We start from the raw sequence: 18,590 nt of genomic DNA on the forward strand, positions 1-18,590 counted from the left end.
TTTAGTCTTCTTTTACTCTTAAGTAATATTTCCCATCACATATGTTTCCTTTAATATAACAATTGTCTATATCGGTGTGTTCAGATCAAGTCAGTTTCTTGTGAGCTATGAGAAGGATTTTGACCGGAAACTTGACTTCCTGTGTTCTTGTGTGTGTGTGTGTGTGTATGAAGAAGGATTCAGCTTTAAAATGTGATATCATTTCTCATCTCCATTGGCAAATGTGTGAAATCATATATGTGCACAGGTGGGCAGACACAGGCTTACACATAATACATCAGTGTAACATCTGAACAAAGAAGAGCATCAAAATAACCACTGATTTAATGAACACTTATTCATTATGTAATTGCCCCAAAATGGTTGAGAAATCTTATGGTGCAGTCTGAACAATTTGTGTGTTCATGTGAGTCGAGTACACGGATCCTATTTGTTTTTGATTACTGCCTTACATAATAATCTATCCTGTATTTCATCTGGTTTAATCTTGCAACATCAGTTGACAGAGACAGGAGCCCCCTCCGTGCCCTAACATCACACCGGCAGGGGGGATTCGTGGCTTCCCCGGTTTGATGGGGGAGCGTGGGCGCTGCATGCGGGAGTGTGTGCTGGACGTGACCGCGCATATCAATGCGTGAACAGAGGGAATGTCGTCCTGCTCGAGCCATATTAGGAAACGCTTCCGTCTGATAAACGCCTCCTACGTCACACGGAGAGGATGTGAAGTGCAGCACTTTACTCAGTGGAGCTGCTTTTTCGTATCATGACTAATAAAAGGATAATATCGAATAGAAAATGATAAAAATAGAGGGATGTTGTAAGGACGTGTTGATCATTCTATTCTTGTATATTATGTCATTCAACTGGACTCTTATCTGTCATTCAGTAACATCATATATTCCGTGCACGTATTTGTATTAATACCAACTAGTTGTCTATTCGCCCCAGGCTGTAAATTGCAGCATTATTTCTTCCTTTCTCGCCGGTGCATCGATTTTGTTGGAGGAGCATCAGTGGGAGGAAATCGTGTTCGACAGGACTGCAGAATTTCCCTCTGTTTATTTTATTTTTGTGTCTTTTTATTCCTGTTATATCACGCCGACACACCAGGTCCCCCGTGGAGCCGCGCAGCTCTCACCCAGACAATGTGTGAGAACACAGTTCGACACGTGGGCGCGCACACAGGAGCCATGAGGTCGGTGTGAACTCGGGAGGCGGTGATGCTGGTGGAAGTCTCTGCGTTAAGATGACAGAGTGCGTCGTGATGCTGGACTGGATTCACCTGGTTTTGAGGGCTGGTGGGTGTTTGTGTACAGGGGCGCAGCTACAACAGGGAGGTATGAGCCCTTTTCGGAGTAGGGCACCCTGAGCCCCCCCTTTAAGGCTCATTTACTCTGCCCTTATGTACAAAAGGAGATATGTCTGTTTCTAACGGTGCAATCATCACTGGTAGTGATGATTGGTAGTGATCACTGGTAGTGATGACAACCACAAACATGGTTGTTTAGCAATACATCCACCAGAGGGCAACACAGAGTCTAGAGTTTCTAACAACAACAAGTATGGTGATGGTAGAGAAAGTTGTGATAATGTAACTCTTAAGAAAGAGGCAAAAGTGGCTGTTTGTAACATCATATGTTTTGCCATTTTTGAAATTTCTTCCTCTTGTCTTATGGTGGTCTCACTTGAACTATCGGCTACATTACCCCCAATGATTTCCCATTTCGTAAGTATCCATAAGCTGTCTTGCTTTTGAACGCCGAACACAGACATTTCTAACTATGAGCATAGATGAGCCTTTACTCTTCTCCAATATCCACATCATTAATATCCACTCAGTACACTACACACTTCATCACAGTCAGTGACATATTTGAGGTAGCATGTATATGACTGACCCTTTTGAAATGATATTTGGGCTCAGGCTGGGTTCTCTGGGCTATATTCTAGATTTTTTACACTGCTTGTGCCTTTAATTGAGGAAATCAGGCTTGGGTCGGGTTCAGATATAAAAAACATATTGCCTGCCGGGTTCGGGTTGGGCTTAGTTTTCTCCCTGGTTTGGACGGTTTCCTATACACAACTGTGGCCCGTTCTACGCTTTGATTTGAGTGGATGATAGACGTCTATACTACTGTATTACTGAGTACAGGCCAACTACTGTACAAAGTCACATGGGTTCTGACCAACTCTACTACGTTCTAAACCAACGTCGTTCACACAGAGATGTTTGGATCACTCATAACACTATTACCTTTATAATTTTGAGAAACTGCCTTAGTCAAACCAATTTACAGTTGACACCAGTTAAAAATGAACATAGTTAGAGTCGAGTGACAAATTGATTCTTGCTGCTTCTACTTTCTGTCTCAGAACAGTGAAAGACACCTTTATTTGGCTTGTGACTGTTAAAAATGCTGCAACCCAGTGTCATGTTATGGGCTCTGAGCGGACAGAGGTTGTGATCAGTTGGATTAAAGTGATTTTTCCTTTTCTCAGGTTGTTTAATTGTAAGTGTATGAGGACTGTATAGTGGGACATCTCTTCTATTTTAAAAGAAAAACATAAAAAATGCAGATAAACGTAATATGTCGTGTAACAGAAATACATTTTTAGTAAAGGTAGCAGTGTCTTTCAGTGTCGGTCTGTCAGTCACTCCACCACTTTGGTCCTAAAATACCTCAACAACCATTGGATCGATAGCCATAAAACTTACTACAGATGTCATCGGTTCCTGAGGGGACAGCTTGTAAAACCCCTGATTGCCTGACATTCTTTATACCCTAAGTTGTTTCGAGCACCAGGTTTGTGAAGCAAACTCCTTGAACAAACACTCACATGTGTGTAGGTGTGTGTGTGCATGCACTGCCTGCTGAGGTAAGCAGGTGTCAGTCCGTCCTGACTGGTGTGTGTTTCAGGGGAGTTGAGGTGGGCCAGTTGGTTGCCAGGGAACCAAGTTTGGGTGTCGCTCATGTTACACAGATCTCTGTGTCTCCGGTCGTTTTCTCTGTCTCTCTCTGTGTCCTGGACAGGAACCGTCTCTCCATCCCCAACTATTGGATGCTGTCTTGAGGACTTATCAAAGACATTTTTATTGAAAACATCTTTCTAGACACACTCATCGCCTACGTTTCCCAGCTGTCCTCTGTGGCTGTCAGGATGCAGCAGTTGGTATTGAAGGTCCTGTGTTCCACACTGCTGCTTCTAGCTGGGGTGCCCTATGTGTACTCACAGTCAGGTAAGGGGAGCATCCACATTTTACAATACCCTTAATTTATGATTGTTATCTTGTTAGAAACCTGTTGGTGTCTTCCTACTTTTTGCATCTTTCCTCAATTCCACAGAGCCTGATTTGAGTCTTTCCACCATCCTTTCTCTCCTCTAACTTACTGAGAACGTGTTTTTTCTCCAGTATTTCGCACAAACTGACAAGAAGAGAAAGTGTGAGAGGTGGATGAGAATCTAAAATCCTTCCTTTGGCACGACTCCTGTTTTTTCCTACTCAGTTTTGTCTATTCTGACACCGTCCAGACTGTCCCACCAGTTTTCTTGCAGAAATTATGGTTTTAACATTTCTTTCTCTGTGGGAAGATAATTGTGCATCGGCCAATCACTTGGCAATGACTGACACTTCCAATTGACTGCCAGTTATTTCTCCTCCTCAGATTGTTCCCAAGCGGAGTCATGTGACTTGTGCGTTGGAGACTCCATGCTCAACCTGACAGGCTGCGTCTGGAGGCTTTGTCCAAATGGTGACACACACACACACACACACACGTACACACACACACACACACACACACACACACACACACACACACACACACACACACACACACACACACACACACACACACACCGACCTGTGACCTCTGATAGTAATTAGTAATTCAATCATCATGGCTACTGTAATATAAGCCTCCCCGGTTTGTACACGATGACTGAATTATTTAGTATGCTGGGAATGCGTGCATGACACACACACAAACTAAACTGCCTGTACTTTCTGTCTCAGGTAATGATACGGGGGTGTGTCTGACTGATGAGGGCGACTCAGCAGACACCTCCATGAACTGCAGCTGGACCAGAGTGTCCGAACTGTGCACAGGTATCAAACAGCTCCCCCTGACACTGACACAAATCGCAGATCATCTGCCTGCATCATCTCTAACCCTCGTCTCGTTTGCACGTTCCATTTCCCAGTTGTAGAGACGGTGGCTGAGGGAGGAGGCGAAGGTGACTCAGGTAAATCATATCCGCTCCACTCCAGCATCACCTCCCTCCCCCTCCCCTGCCTTCTGCGTCAGACATTTATTCCCAGAAGGGGCAGAGTAAAATGTTCCCCTGATGCCATTCATAAACTCACTCACTCCTTCCCACCAGTCAAGTGCTTTCTCAGAACCGGACACTGATTGTTCCTCTCCCTCCCTTCCTTTCTTGCAATTTCCCCTATTAAACCCATGAACCCATTAAGTCTGCCCTCTGTCTGCAGGTGATGGCAGTAACTCGTCTCCGGAGTTCTCCCAGGCCAAGTTTGACATGTCCAGTTTCATCGGCGGCATCATCCTGGTGCTGTGCCTGCAGGCGGGCGGCTTCTTCGCCATGCGTTTCCTCAAATCCAAAGAGCAGAGCAACTATGACCCCATGTGAGTACGTGCATTTAGGTGCCAGAGGGCAGAGAATTCAACTACGTGAGTGTAAATCTCTGTGTGCAGTGATGATGTGTTGGTGCAGCAGCAGCCTCCAGTGGCAGGAGTGACCCATAGCACCCAATAGATGAATCACCTTCAACATCTCTGAATGTATTTTGATTTTCATCACTAACCTCCTCCGTCCATATCAAATTCTGTCTGTCTTCACACAGAGAGCAGCCACAGTGAAGTCAAGACGTGTGAAGGACGAGCAGATGAGTGTGCAGGACGTCAGAGCAGTGACTCATCGACTTGTGACTCCGAGATATTTTTTCTCTCTCTCCTCCTCAGCCCCTGTCATTTTCGGTGTGGTCCCCATGTGTACCCCTGGGGGATGGGTGTGTTTATAAGAGGCTAATTTGTTCCTCAGATTGCCGCGTTGTGTATCGAGTGTGTGCATGTGTTCACTGTGTATAGCACCGCAAGTAGTCGTACAGTAAGACAAATGGGAAACAAATGGGCTCTGATTGTTTCAGCGAATTAGCGCTGCAATCGAAACCCAACATTAATCTTCACAGAAACTAATTTAACAAGTTAAGAGTTTGTCCTCTTACAAAACAACAAGGCTGTATCAAATGTCTCAACTGTGTAAACAGTACAGTGCAGTAATGGGAAAGGGTGATATGTAGTCAGGAGGTCAGACAAGGTTATCAGAGGCATTTTTAACTTTTCCCAAAATGAGATTGTGGAACTCAATTTTGTCGATGAGTACTAGTCGTGTTTTTCTGAAACCAAAAGTTTCTTCGTTTTTTATGTATTAACTTGTAGTGAATGAAATGTTTTGTCTGGGAATGTTTAGGATACATCAGGACTAAAGGTTTACACTTTCTAACATAACATCTAAGAAGTAGTCCTTCAAACTTGAAAAGCTCTGATCTGACGTTAGTACTCCACTACTTTTGATTTGTGTGTGTTTTTGAATTGTCAAGAGCTTTTTTGTAAGTTCATTTTCATGGAGACTTCAGTTTTGATTGCTCTGATTGACGTACCAGCTCTAACCCTTTAATAACAGATCACAGAGATATGATGGGACACTGTTTACTTGTGTAAATAGTGATAATGAAATAATGAAATGTTTGGATTTTTTTGTGATGCCATGAGAATGAAAAAATAAATGAGAATCTCAGTGTGTTTGTGTCATATCTCTTTTCTTGGATGCCAGTGAAGAGTTGGTAACAGAATTTGTACAGTACATTATGTGTTGAGTGCGTATTTGCCTGCACCAGCAGAGCGAGTGAATTGATTTGACTGTAAACTGGGTGTGGCCGCAGACATGTGCAGATAAGACGGACCTATCCATGGATACGTCAGTGTGGATCGCAGCGTGCAGTGGGAACACAGCGATGGCGGAGGCCTTTAGGGGAGCAGCAGGATGGCTGGCTGGATGCACCGCTCGTTGTCAGAGCCAGAACCCACAGGCTTGAATAAGCCCACACAAAAAAAGAGCCTCCCAACTGGGCACACTGTGGCTTCCGTCCAAGTCTGTTGACAAAAGACAGGAATGAATACAAGTCTTTTTTCCTCCACTCGGACCATCCCCCCTCACAAAAACAAGAACAAACACATTTCCAGTGTGAGAAAGGAAAGTCCAGCACCCCCCCCCCCCCCCCCCCCCCCCCCCCCCCCCCCCCCCTCCACACGCACACACATTACCACACTCTAAATTGTTGGCTGCTGGCTATCTCCCACTTTAAATCAAGCAGAAAGCTCTGTTTGTGTGTGTAAGCCTCTCTGTGCCTCTGTGTGTGTGTGTGTGTGTGTGTGTGTGTGTGTGTGTGTGTGTGTGTGTGTGTGTGTGTGTGTGTGTGTGTGTGTGTGTGTGTGTGTGTGTGTGTGTGTGTGTGTACAGAGGACTAGGTGCAGCAGTAGCCTCATTGTGCGATGCCAAGTGTATGTTTAGCAGGTGTGGACGGCCATAAGCAGGAAAATGACATCCCACCTCCACCCTGCAGTTGGTGGTGAAACATCCGTGTGTGTGTGTACTTATATCTTTATACAGTAAGTGAGCACCATTTTGAGAAAAGACTTTGGGTGAGGACATTTTGACCAAGGTCTGCTTGAGGGTTGAGACTTGGTTTTAGGGTTAGAACCAGGGTGAAGATAAGGGTTGGGCAGTAAGTTGAGATGGTTAAGGTTATGGGTCAGATGTGAATTGTGGTGAGGTTAAGGGTAAGTATAAGGTTTTGGTGAGGCTGTCCACAATGAATGGAAGTCAATGCAAAGTCCTAATAAAGAGAGTTGGACAAAACACTTGTGCGAATATCAGGTTGTTATGGTGTGTTTATTTAATTATATGACACAGACACACACACACACACACACACGCACACACTCACGCAGACTCACTGACTCTAGAGGGCGTGTTCTCTCCGTTTGCTCTGCACACAGACCCAGACACACGCACACAGACTCCCACACACTCACACACACACATCCACCGCACTCAGGACAACTTTTCACCAAACTTTTTCACACATGGAACCAGCAGAAGCTGTCAAGTAAGGTAACAGAGTTTAGTCTGGGTTAAGTGGGTGTGTGTGTGTGCGTGTGTGTGTGTGAATGTTTGTGACAGAGTGTGTTTCCTTAAGAGAGAAAGTGGCGACAGGTGTCCTCTCTCTCGCGGTGCTCATGATGAGGGAAGTGCTACTCGGGACTATTTTCTCTATCCACACTTCCTGTTAATAATAATAATAACAATAATAATAATAATGATACTACTACTGTTACTACTACTACTAATAATAATGATAATAACAATAATGACCAGACACTTCATCTTTCAGAAATGTAACATAAAGTAATACTGTCTACTTACCCTGTGTAAACAAGATCAGCAACTTGTTGTGTACATTCTGTGGAAATATGACTCTGCTGTAAGAACATTGTCAGACTATTATTATAAAAATATCATACAGGCTTGCACTATGTCTTCTACTCTGCACTGCAATATATTTTCCGTGTTGGTTTAGGTGTCAGGTTATGAGATCTGAGGTGAACCAGTGTATAATAAATATCCTGTTTGCTTAACTTCAAACCGCTTTGACAGGAAATTCGCTCTGCGCATGTGTTAACTACTCAAACGTAACTATCCTCCAGGCAGAGGAGAAAACCTTCACACACTCAAAGACATAATAATATATTTATGTAGTGGAGGAGGGAAGTTTGTTCTATAGTATAACACTTTTAAACATTTTCTCAGTATCAGGAAAATGAGGTAAATGAGTGTAAAGTGATTGTATCTTGTATCCTATGGTTTTCAGGGATGTTGCAACAGTATAGGCAAAGCAAGTAGTTCCCCGAGACTCTGAGCTGAGGATGGTGGTGGTTCAGCTTGTTTTGGTGTCGTCACCCAGATTCCATTTGCCTGGTGTGACCCTTTAAAATGCTTCAGGTCGTATCGTATCCTATTGCGTATCCTATCCAATCCTATCGTATCTGTCATGTCGCATTGTGTTGTATTTAATCATATCGTATCTTATCGGATTGTATCTTGTACAGTATCTCATCCAGGGGTGTTGCAACAGTTTAGGCAAAGCAGGAAGTTGCCCAAGGCTCCAAGCTGAGGGGGGTTTGTTTCGGTGTAGGGTCACCAAGGTTCCATTTGCTTGGGGCACCCAAAGTCCCTTGAAATGCTCCTGATCGTATAATACCGTACCGTATCCTATCCTATACTATCCTACTGGTCTTGTTGTATCGTGTTGTATTGCGCTATATCGATTAAAATCCTGTAAAGTCGTGTCCTGCCATATCTTGTTGTGTCGTGCTGTATAGTATCGCATTGTATTGCATTGTATAAAGTATAAAAAATAGACAACATGCACACTTCTATATTTTGTATTTTGCACTGAATGGATGACAGAGCTGTTATGTTGTGAATGAAAAAGTTATAATTAAAACTTGTTAGATGTTAGTTGTCAGTCTACATTAGAGAGTGTTTAGTGCAGGAAGGGGATGAAAGTCACAGCAGTGGACGGGAATAGCCCGCGTGGACCAGCATGTGTCCTCGCCCGCTGAGCTACCAGAGCCACAGGAGGACACTTGATTTCAAAGGGTGCTGTTTCCTCAAAGTGCACAGCGGTTACCGACCTGGGGCTCAGAATCCCTCTGAGGGGTGTTGAGAGAATACGAAGACAAAACATATGTATTTTTGTCTGACATTTTCTTTTTTCTAAATGTCTCTCATTATTTCTTGTGGGAAAAACTGAAATCTGAGGCCTTAAGATTTATTGAATGATAATGAGAAGGGCAGAAAATCGCTCCTCGGTGTAACTCCTCACAACTCACTGACACATGTAACATCACAACTGCGGTTCAGTGTAGTGCACCACCAATATACTGTCTTCTGAATGAGTCCCAGCAAAGAAGATAAAATGTTTATCTGAAAGTACATTTAGGTTCCTGCAACATATCTGTAATATTACACCAGCCTTAGTTTGGAAAATGTATAAAGTTTGTAGAGATGAATAGATTTCGTCTCTTTTTTTAAAGTTATTGTTTATGTGCACTTCTCTCAGGGATGGAGGGGGAGCTGGCTGATTCTTCTCTTGACCTGAGCCACCTGACGGACCAGGAGGAGTCACTTGTCCTGCAGGTCTTACAACGGGACGTGGAGCTGCGTGAACGCGATGAAGGACGAGTAAGGTCAGGAGGTGATTGTTTATCTTTTCAGGGGCCACTTCAGTCATGAGCTCAGTACAGAAAGGTGACAACTTGATGGGGAAATAAAAAGAACATAAATTTTGATATGAGGCACTAACAAACTATCTCTAGCTTCCACAACAGCTGTGGGGGAAGAAAATACTTCTTTAACAATATATCCCCTCCTCTGGTGCTTTGAGGAGGGGGATGAAAAGCGTTAGAGATGTAAAATGTGCCTTTTCGGTTCAATTGGGTTGATTTCTGTCGTCTGTGACGACTACAAGATTTGGCTCATTTCCTACTCATCAAATGATTCAGATCCTCTTTGTGCACTGTTGAAAGGCTTTGTCTGAAGGTGACCCTGTAAAATGGGATAAATCACAGTCAAGTCAGAGAGCACGATGGGATGTTTTAAGAATAACACATCGAAAGAAACATCTGCATTTTCTTATCTTTAATTTGTCACCTCTATGTTGTTCTTACTCAGGACATGACTGTTTACATGATACTGTGCTTTAGAAACCTGTTTATCAGACATGTCTTAATACCGCAACATCTCAACTACTTGATGAGGAACCATCTGGACTCTGTTAGATTTATCACTATGTTGCTTCTTCCATTCTGTCGTCAATAATGGAAAATGGTTGTGACAATGTCATTTCTACTCTGATTGTTTTGTTTTACTAACTGCACACTGCAGTTAGTGATGCTACAGTATCCTCAATGCCATCATAACCATATATTTGTATTGAAACTCACCACGTTGGCACATCTCAACATGCTGTTGGCTAGTGGCCTATTTATTTTTAAATCATCAATAAATTGATCACTTTTTCTTATAGATGTATCAATTAATTGTTTGATCTATAAAACATCAGAAGGGATCAGACATGCAGAGAAAACCTCACACTTGAGACCCTGAAACCAAAGAAGTTTAGGCACTTTCAGTTAACTTTCTCATTTCAGCTTTATAGTCAGGGTGATGAATGTATCACAAGATTAATAACGTCTAATGCCATCTTGTTCCTGTAAATGCAAACACGGCCTGTCAAATTATCCGTATGTTAATTTGACATGTATTTGTCTTTGACGTGCTGACTGACGTTTGCAGGCAGGAGGTTGTGATTGTGTGCTCTGTTAACGCGGCCCTGTGTCACCTCTGCAGGATCCTCCAGCAGACAGAGACCGACCCGACACGTCTGCGCACACAGTCGGGGGCATGGTTCAGCGAGGAGTGCAGCAAGCGCCATCACAACCGGGCGTCTATCTGCGACCTCGTGCACGCCACCGTACGCCACAAGAAGACTAAGAGCAGAGGTCAGTTTCCAGGTAATGTAGTGCTGCTGTCACCGGCTTGTGAGGCGGTTTATCTGATGTTGCAGGGATATCCCAAATGATGGGTCTGTGGTTGTTGCCATGGTTACAGATGTGCCCCTGAGTGGACTGTTTAATGGAGATGCGACAACACGACTCAACGACTCCTCTCCTGATGCAGAGAGAAGACTGCAGGACAACAAGGCAGAGCATGGAGGGTTAGTGATGACAGAGAAACATCACATAACTTGTTCTGAGCCTTGGGTGAAACTGAATGTCCCCTGTTCTTATTTGTGTTCTCAGGAGTCAAGGAACACGTAGGACACAAAGCCCTCTACCACAGGTCTGTGTGTGCATTCATATTTCTAGTTTCCATGCATGGATCTTTTCCCTAAACAATCATCTAAATATGAATAAAACATCTTCAATTCCAGGGTCTCAAGCATAGAAATAGTTCCTTGTCATCCAAAGGTATGAAAGCTTCTATCTCGCAGTCTCTGTACTTACATAACTGTCTCATGGTACTAATATTAACCAATCATTCGTTTCACAGACAGTGAAAGGAGAAGTGCAGACCACTCAGAGGAACCAGAGGTGATTAGAACACATCCACTTTCACAGATTATCGTGACTAAATAAATAGATAAACAGTTTTGAACTGGCCAGTTATTCCCCTTTCTATTCTGATACTCCACCGACACAGAGTCGATATTCTGTATTATTTAAATACATAAATCGATCACATGCGTAGTCAATAGTAAGATATATTAGAGTCTTTAAAGGACACGACATGAGTGCGTCATCTGATGGATGATAAGCAGTGACGTTGTATTTTAGAATCGTGTGTGTGTGTGTGTGTGTGTGTGTGTGTGTGTGTGTGTGTGTGTGTGTGTGTGTGTGTGTGTGTGTGTGTGTGTGTGTGTGTGTGTGTGTGTGTGTGTGTGTGTGTGTGTGTGTGTGTGTGTTAAGGATGACTTTGACTGCCACAACGGGGACACAGACTCTCTGAGCAGCAATCTGACAGAGCCAGACCCAGCCTCTCTGAGAACCAGCAGCTCCACCAGCAGCCTTCAATCAGGCTACACTGTAAGCGGGCACGTATGCAGGCACACACACACACACACACACACACACACACACACACACACACACACACACACACACACACACACACACACACACACATATACGTGCATGCACACACTCACACTTGATTAATTTGCCATCCAGTCACGTAAGATGACTCAGCTATGACGTAGGTGCTGATCTTTGTCAGCGTGTGTGTGTGTGTGTGTGTGTGTGTCTGTGTGTGTGTGTTGCAGCTCAGTGGGAGCATGATGAGTCTGTTCAGCTCAGGAGATTTCGGGATGGTGGAGGTGAGGGGCCGTATCCAGTTCTCATTGGTTTACGAGACGAAGAAGGAGGAGCTGCATGTGAAAGTTCACCGCTGCGAGGACATCGCTTCGGGGCGCAAGAACCGCTCTGACCCGTAAGTGACAGCGCATGCATATACGTGAATATGCATATCGCAGTGGCAACGTTGCAGTCACCATCAGTCATATAATGTGTGTGTGTGTATGTGTGTGTGTTTCACAGATATGTTAAAACCTATCTCTTACCGGACAAGTCGAGTCACAGTAAGAAGAAAACTTCAGTGAAGAAGAAGACACTCAACCCGGTCTATGATCAGACACTCCGAGTGAGACTCTCTCTCATTTCCATGTTACATAAAGTCGCAGCCTCCAGCGGCTGTTTGTCCTTCAGCAGCTGTTTGACCTTCAGCAGCTGTTTGTCCTTCAGCTCTCCTCCACCTGTCCTGCAACATGCACTGCAGCCACTTCTCTAGTTTAGGAGATGTCCTTTCAACAAATGATCAGATTTAAAGTCAATTTCTCGTAGCTTTTTAACTGTTGATAGGTCCCACAATACTTTGTCCTCCCCTTCCATCCTGTTAAGTATCTGTCTGAGTCCAACCATATGATTTCAGTATAAAGTGAGGATTGGGGAGCTGCGGAGTCGGACCCTGAACCTGTCGGTGTGGCATGCCGAGGCCCTCGGGAGGAACGTGTTCCTGGGTGAGGTGGAGGTGGCTCTGGATCTCTGGGACTGGACCTGCACACAGCCACTGTGGCAGGACCTGCAGCCACGGGTAGGGACCAGAAGCTATAAATGACTCGCAAATACACACCCATGTAGTCACATAAGTTAGCATGTGTGATTTAATGCTCCCAGACTAATATTTACCAAAAGAAATATGATGCCTGCGTGTACATTTGCTTGTTTGTCGGTGTAGCAGCACTTTTGGCAGCTTTGTGAAAGATGAGGAATACAAGGAGGAGCCTCTTGTGTCTGGGAGAGCTGAAGGGAGAGGAAGACACACTGTGAATATAAACTAAGGTTTTATGTAACCTTAATCTTTTACTGCTTCCACACTTCTGTGTGCCCTCCTTTTCCTCCTTTGTCTTTTCCTCTTCCTCTCGCGTTTCTCTCCTGTCATCACAGGTTAATTTGAATCTCGACTCCATCAGCAGTCGTGGGACCATCATGCTCTCTATTAAGTTCGTCCCCGACAAATCCGAGGGTGAGCAGGACGCATACATCATGGATGCACAATATGTCCCACCTTAATATCGCAATCAAGTCAGTTTGATATGTTTTCTGTGTGTGTGTGTGTGTGTGTGTGTGTGTGTGTGTGTGTGTGTGTGTGTGTGTGTGTGTGTGTGTGTGTGTGTGTGTGTGTGTGTGTGTGTGTGTGTGTTAAGGTAATGGTCTTCCCCTGACAGGAGAACTTTACATCTGGATCCGGGAGGCTCAAGGCCTTCTAACCAACAAAGGAAGCGCTATAGACTCATTCGTTAGAAGGTGTGTCAGCTCGGCATCGTAATTGCTGATGTTTTGTCATTGATTATCAACTCAAATTATCAAAATTCAGCAAGTAACCAAAGAAGATTTTTACTGTTTCAATATAAGGTTTGAAGTACACTGAAGTTAGTTTACTTCCCGACCAACTGTTTAAACATGACCATATTTTAAACGACTCTCAGGAAACAGCTGATATACCATGGCCGTGATCTTTTCAAAATAAAAACCAAAATTTAGTTTAAAAAAAAAACTTAATGTTGTGCTCTGTATTGTACTGTGTGTGATTTACCCCCAAAAAGTAACACAAAAATCGAAAACAAAATGCATATTGTTCATTCTGTCTTGTATTATGGAATTAACGTAATGCATAACAGTGTTTCAGTTTCAAATTACAAAAACACTGACCATCAATGCATTTCTCATCCTCATTTTTAAACCCACAATTTAAAAACTCAAATAATCCGTTTGTTTCACAATTCACCACCATTCTTAATCGTATCATATTTTAAAATCCCACAAGCTACATACTCCCGGATGCGAGCAGACAAAGTGGTCAGAAGACGCGTGTGGTGAAGCACTCCATCAGCCCCACCTACAACCACACCATGGTGTACGATGGCTTCCACTCCAGCGACCTGAGAGAGGCCTGCGCCGAGCTGATGGTCTGGCAGCGCGAAGGGTTAAAGAGGAACATCTTGGGAGGGATTCGTCTGAGCTGTGGAACCGGTGAGAGTCTCTACGCTGTTCGTTTTAACACTTTTATTAGGGCCAGAGCACCTCCGGTGGGAGGCCCTATTGTATTTCGAAGGATTTGTATTTCCCTGTTGGGGCTTTTTCAGGGCCTAGACATGCTCAAATTGTTACCAAAGTTTGCAAGGAATTCAAAACCCCAAAAAGTAATTGTTTTCTGGAGTAATTTGAAATGGGCGTGGAAAAATGGCTCAACAGCGCCATCTAAGGAAAAGCCCCTCAGTTAGCTTTCACCGATCTTCACAAAAATCGTAGCCCAGGTGTATCATGACCAGACAAACAAAAAAGGTCAGAGGTGCAATTGGAAAAAAGCAACAGGAAGCCCGCCATTTTGACTTTAGTGGCCATATTGGCCATTTTCCACATTTATACTTTGATGTACTTGTCCCAGGGCATTCATCAGATCAACTTCATATGGAGATGCGTGTCATCACAACAAGATGGAGATGAAAACTACCTCAAAGATCGATTTTTCGTCACACGGTGTGACCGTGGCGTGGCGTCAAAATTTGATTACACGCCATCAAAACACGAGGTTCTGTATCTCGGACATATTTGGTCCAATCGAGTCCAAACTAGACATGTAAGACAAGAGTCCCGGCCTGATGACATCTACACAGAAATTATGACTTCAAATCACTTGATGTAATGACAACATCGTTACTTTACGTTACTTTACGTTACTTTACGTTACTTTACGTTACTTTTCGTTACTTGTCGTTACTTTGTAAATTTTCATTACTTTTAGTTACTTTGTTACTTTTCGTTACTTTTCGTTACTTTGTTACTTTTCGTTACTTTTCGTTACTTTGTTACTTTTCGTACTTTTCGTTACTTCGTTACTTTAGTTACTTTTTAGTTACTTTCGTACTTTTAGTTACTTTTTAGTTACTTTTGTACTTTTAGTTACTTTTTAGTTACTTTTTAGTTACTTGGGTACTTTTAGTTACTTTTGTACTTTTAGTTACTTTTTAGTTACTTTCGTACTTTTAGTTACTTTTTAGTTACTTTTCTACTTTTAGTTACTTTTTAGTTACTTTCGTACTTTTAGTTACTTTTGTACTTTTAGTTACTTTGTAGTTACTTTCGTACTTTTAGTTACTTTTTAGTTACTTTTGTACTTTTAGTTACTTTCGTACTTTTAGTTACTTTTTAGTTACTTTTCTACTTTTAGTTACTTTTTAGTTACTTTCGTACTTTTAGTTACTTTTGTACTTTTAGTTACTTTTTAGTTACTTTCGTACTTTTAGTTACTTTTTAGTTACTTTCGTACTTTTAGTTACTTTTTAGTTACTTTTGTACTTTTAGTTACTTTTGTACTTTTAGTTACTTTTTAGTTACTTTCGTACTTTTAGTTACTTTTTAGTTACTTTTGTACTTTTAGTTACTTTTTAGTTACTTTCGTACTTTTAGTTACTTTTTAGTTACTTTTGTACTTTTAGTTACTTTTGTACTTTTAGTTACTTTTTAGTTACTTTCGTACTTTTAGTTACTTTTGTACTTTTAGTTACTTTTTAGTTACTTTCGTACTTTTAGTTACTTTTTAGTTACTTTTGTACTTTTAGTTACTTTTGTACTTTTAGTTACTTTTTAGTTACTTTCGTACTTTTAGTTACTTTTTAGTTACTTTTGTACTTTTAGTTACTTTTGTACTTTTAGTTACTTTTTAGTTACTTTCGTACTTTTAGTTACTTTTGTCATCGAGGTTATGGCGAAAGACAAATTCACCTTCACATCCTGACATTTTGATATGTGACATCTTTGGTGATATAAACTGTTTGCGTTTCAAACTAATAGCTGCTTTTGCTGCTGTAAATTTAAAACACATCAAAAACTCTTTCCAGCTTAGTACTTTTCTAACAAGTAGGAGCCCACAGTAATTTAGAATATCATAATTAGTATAGGTTTACAGGTAGAGGCTGAAACAGTTGGCATGAGAAAGCAGTAAACCTTAATTTTTTATGATCAACTTAGTGAACGACTTCATCAAATCAACAGAGGTGCTTGTACTGCAGATACACAGGAGTTTCTATCAATCACCTGCATGTCTTTGTGTTTTTCCGGCATCATAATTATGCATCCGTGAAAAATGGGAAGGCCGACTGATTACAGAGACCCCTTCCTGTTTTAGTGACAGATAGTATCGTTAGGAAGGGAACCACCACTCTTTTCACCTGCAGTGGTGTGTAGGAGTGGAAATGGTGACAGTATTATTTAGACCAGTGCCTCACATTGCTTTGCATTCTGTTCACTTGGCATTTCAGGCATTTCAGAGGGTCATGTTATCAGAGAGAGGTCATTTCTAGGTCTATTTTCTCAGTGTGACATGCACGGTTCACAGCTAAATAGTAATTGAAAATCATCTTTTGCCACAGTTTCATTGTCTGTATCTGTCGAATATGTCACAAACATAAATATACAAACAAAGTAAGAGCAGCATTTCTGTTGACTGAATCCGTTCATTTGTTTTAACAAGGTTTTTATTGTTATTTCAGGATGGGAAGATGCACAGCTTTATATTTATATTTAGTGTCCTGGCATTTAGAACATTCACATTAGAGTGCAGATCCTACCTTTATTCGAGTTAATAATGAATGAGATGTTGTTTTTGTTTTGAACGGCAGGTCAGAGTTATAGCGAGGACGTCAGCTGGATGGACTCCACTGAACAGGAGGTCACCGTGTGGACATCCATGATTGAAAACCCAAACCACTGGGTCGACGCGACGCTACCGATCAGGACTAACCTCGCCCACCGGTCTGAGTGACTCAGTGACGCACACTGATGCACAAAACACACATTGACATGCAAAAAACGGTCGGACTGGAAGAACTCTCAGCACAAAAGCACATTTAACCTCTTTGTCACAATGATACACACATACACTTGGTTATTTCTACACACACATGGAGACAGTAGCGGTGCAATATTGTGAATTAATGGCGTAGATCAGAAATACCCAAACTGTCTTCGTTTCAAATGTCTTATTTGTATATTTTTTCCCTATTTGACAAAAGGGCATTTGTAATAGTGTTCTGATTTACTTACTTATAATATATTAAGGTGAAATTATGTTTAGAAAAATGTTTAATGTTTAGAATTAAATGACCACAGGCTAATTTACTGTTATTGTTTGATATTTATTTCTAGTCTTATCTCAACCCTTTCAATCACTTCCGAATACCTGTGTGTCAGATGGCACTAATAGCACTAACCCTGATCTCTTTCACCCTGAGGAACTGTGAGGATTCATATGTTTGGGTGTCATCACTGTAACTGAATGTGATGGAAAAATCAATTAGCTTTTCATTTTAATGGAGTCGCTGACTACCACCTTGTGGTCAGACCTTGTAAGTATTCTATGTAATTCATTAAGCAAATTAGAGAGAGAGAAAAAAGGTCAAGAACACAAAAAGAGAAGACAATTTTATGTAATTTGTCCATTCTTTGTTTCCATCTTCCACTTCACTCATCAAAAGAAAGTAGAGGATCATTAGTGCACCATTTATCGTAAGAGCCAGAACTCCTGTCCGGCAGAGGGTTTTATTTGGTTTCTAAATAAAGTCTTACTAATGCTTAATGTGTTTGTGTCTTGTAAGTCATGAATCTATTTTAATGTAAGGTCACATCAGCTGACCTTTTGCAATGCTGTGCTTATTCAAAGTAACACCCATTCAATATTCTATGTGAAATGCTCTGAATTCACTGGATATATTACTGAGTCTTGAGTCATTTCCCCCCAGATGTGTTTATTATGTTTATTGCATGAATGCTTATCACCAACTTGAAAAACATGAATCACAATATTTCATTCAAAAAATTGTTTTAATGATGATGAATTTGGAGTTTCTTAGGATTCATCTGGCTCCAGTTGGCAGCTGCCCACTTTGCCCATTCAGTGTTTTGGTTTTATAGGTTTATACAACCTGACGCCAAGAGCAATGAGTCACAGTGTGTGTTTTTTTATAAATTTTTAATAATCACACTAAACAAAAATTGCAGAACTCGTCTTGTAATCATCATAGACCATTAAAAATGAAAAATGTAAGGTGAATAACACGAAAAGGGTAAAAAGCAAAACAATAGGAAACAATTAAAGGCAAGTTCATGCAGCGATAGAGCACAGATATAGAAATAAAACATTTTACAGATGAGAAAAAGAAAAGAGGAAAAGCTAGATAAAATAAAACATAATAAAATGATAAAAAATATACCATAACTAGGAGAAAGCACTAAAAACATTATGTTCACCGTTTGCATAGCACCTGCTCGTTGTTTCCGTTGTTGCCATGGTGACCTCGTGTGTCAACAACACAGCCTTCAGAGGAGCCACAG

At 41.7% G+C, this 18,590-nt stretch overlaps 2 protein-coding genes across 5 annotated transcripts; both read left to right on the top strand.

The window, feature by feature from the left end:
* The first annotated feature begins 2,484 nt into the window (after positions 1-2,484).
* cd164l2 (CD164 sialomucin-like 2) lies at positions 2,485-5,109 on the top strand. Of its 2 annotated transcripts, XM_034599918.1 has the most exons (6): positions 2,488-3,238; positions 3,666-3,752; positions 4,016-4,108; positions 4,204-4,245; positions 4,493-4,646; positions 4,865-5,109. In XM_034599918.1, exons 1-6 carry the CDS (start codon positions 3,160-3,162, stop codon positions 4,878-4,880), a joined length of 471 nt encoding a protein of 156 aa, XP_034455809.1. In that variant the 5' UTR covers positions 2,488-3,159; the 3' UTR covers positions 4,881-5,109. The 2 variants fall into 2 exon arrangements, with proteins under 2 accessions (XP_034455810.1, XP_034455809.1); XM_034599919.1 differs by lacking the exon at positions 4,204-4,245 and having other exon boundaries at positions 2,485-3,238.
* Positions 5,110-7,064: 1,955 nt separating this feature from the next.
* sytl1 (synaptotagmin-like 1) lies at positions 7,065-17,832 on the top strand. 3 transcript variants are annotated; one of them, XM_034599923.1, is made up of 15 exons: positions 7,065-7,194; positions 9,206-9,332; positions 10,495-10,646; positions 10,756-10,861; positions 10,947-10,986; positions 11,078-11,114; positions 11,197-11,237; positions 11,613-11,729; positions 11,966-12,132; positions 12,240-12,342; positions 12,631-12,792; positions 13,146-13,224; positions 13,406-13,505; positions 14,026-14,231; positions 16,880-17,832. In XM_034599923.1, the coding sequence occupies exons 2-15, from the start codon at positions 9,208-9,210 to the stop codon at positions 17,020-17,022; spliced, it is 1,578 nt and encodes a 525-aa protein (XP_034455814.1). In that variant the 5' UTR covers positions 7,065-7,194; positions 9,206-9,207; the 3' UTR covers positions 17,023-17,832. The 3 variants fall into 3 exon arrangements, with proteins under 3 accessions (XP_034455814.1, XP_034455815.1, XP_034455816.1); XM_034599924.1 differs by having other exon boundaries at positions 7,077-7,189; XM_034599925.1 differs by having other exon boundaries at positions 7,082-7,194; positions 9,206-9,327.
* Positions 17,833-18,590: the final 758 nt, after the last annotated feature.

The sequence above is a fragment of the Hippoglossus hippoglossus genome, chromosome 11 (assembly GCF_009819705.1).
Source record: "Hippoglossus hippoglossus isolate fHipHip1 chromosome 11, fHipHip1.pri, whole genome shotgun sequence".
NCBI lineage: Eukaryota > Metazoa > Chordata > Actinopteri > Pleuronectiformes > Pleuronectidae > Hippoglossus > Hippoglossus hippoglossus.

Coding starts and splice junctions, on each gene's coding strand:
- sytl1 (XM_034599923.1), top strand. CDS start 9,208: ATGGAGGGGGAGCTGGCTGATTCTTCTCTTGACCTGAGCCACCTGACG. Junction 10,862..10,946: donor AACAAGGCAGAGCATGGAGG/GTTAGTGATGAC, acceptor TTGTGTTCTCAG/GAGTCAAGGAACACGTAGGA. Junction 12,133..12,239: donor CGCAAGAACCGCTCTGACCC/GTAAGTGACAGC, acceptor TGTGTTTCACAG/ATATGTTAAAACCTATCTCT.
- cd164l2 (XM_034599918.1), top strand. CDS start 3,160: ATGCAGCAGTTGGTATTGAAGGTCCTGTGTTCCACACTGCTGCTTCTA. Junction 3,239..3,665: donor CTATGTGTACTCACAGTCAG/GTAAGGGGAGCA, acceptor TCTCCTCCTCAG/ATTGTTCCCAAGCGGAGTCA. Junction 4,109..4,203: donor AGTGTCCGAACTGTGCACAG/GTATCAAACAGC, acceptor TCCATTTCCCAG/TTGTAGAGACGGTGGCTGAG.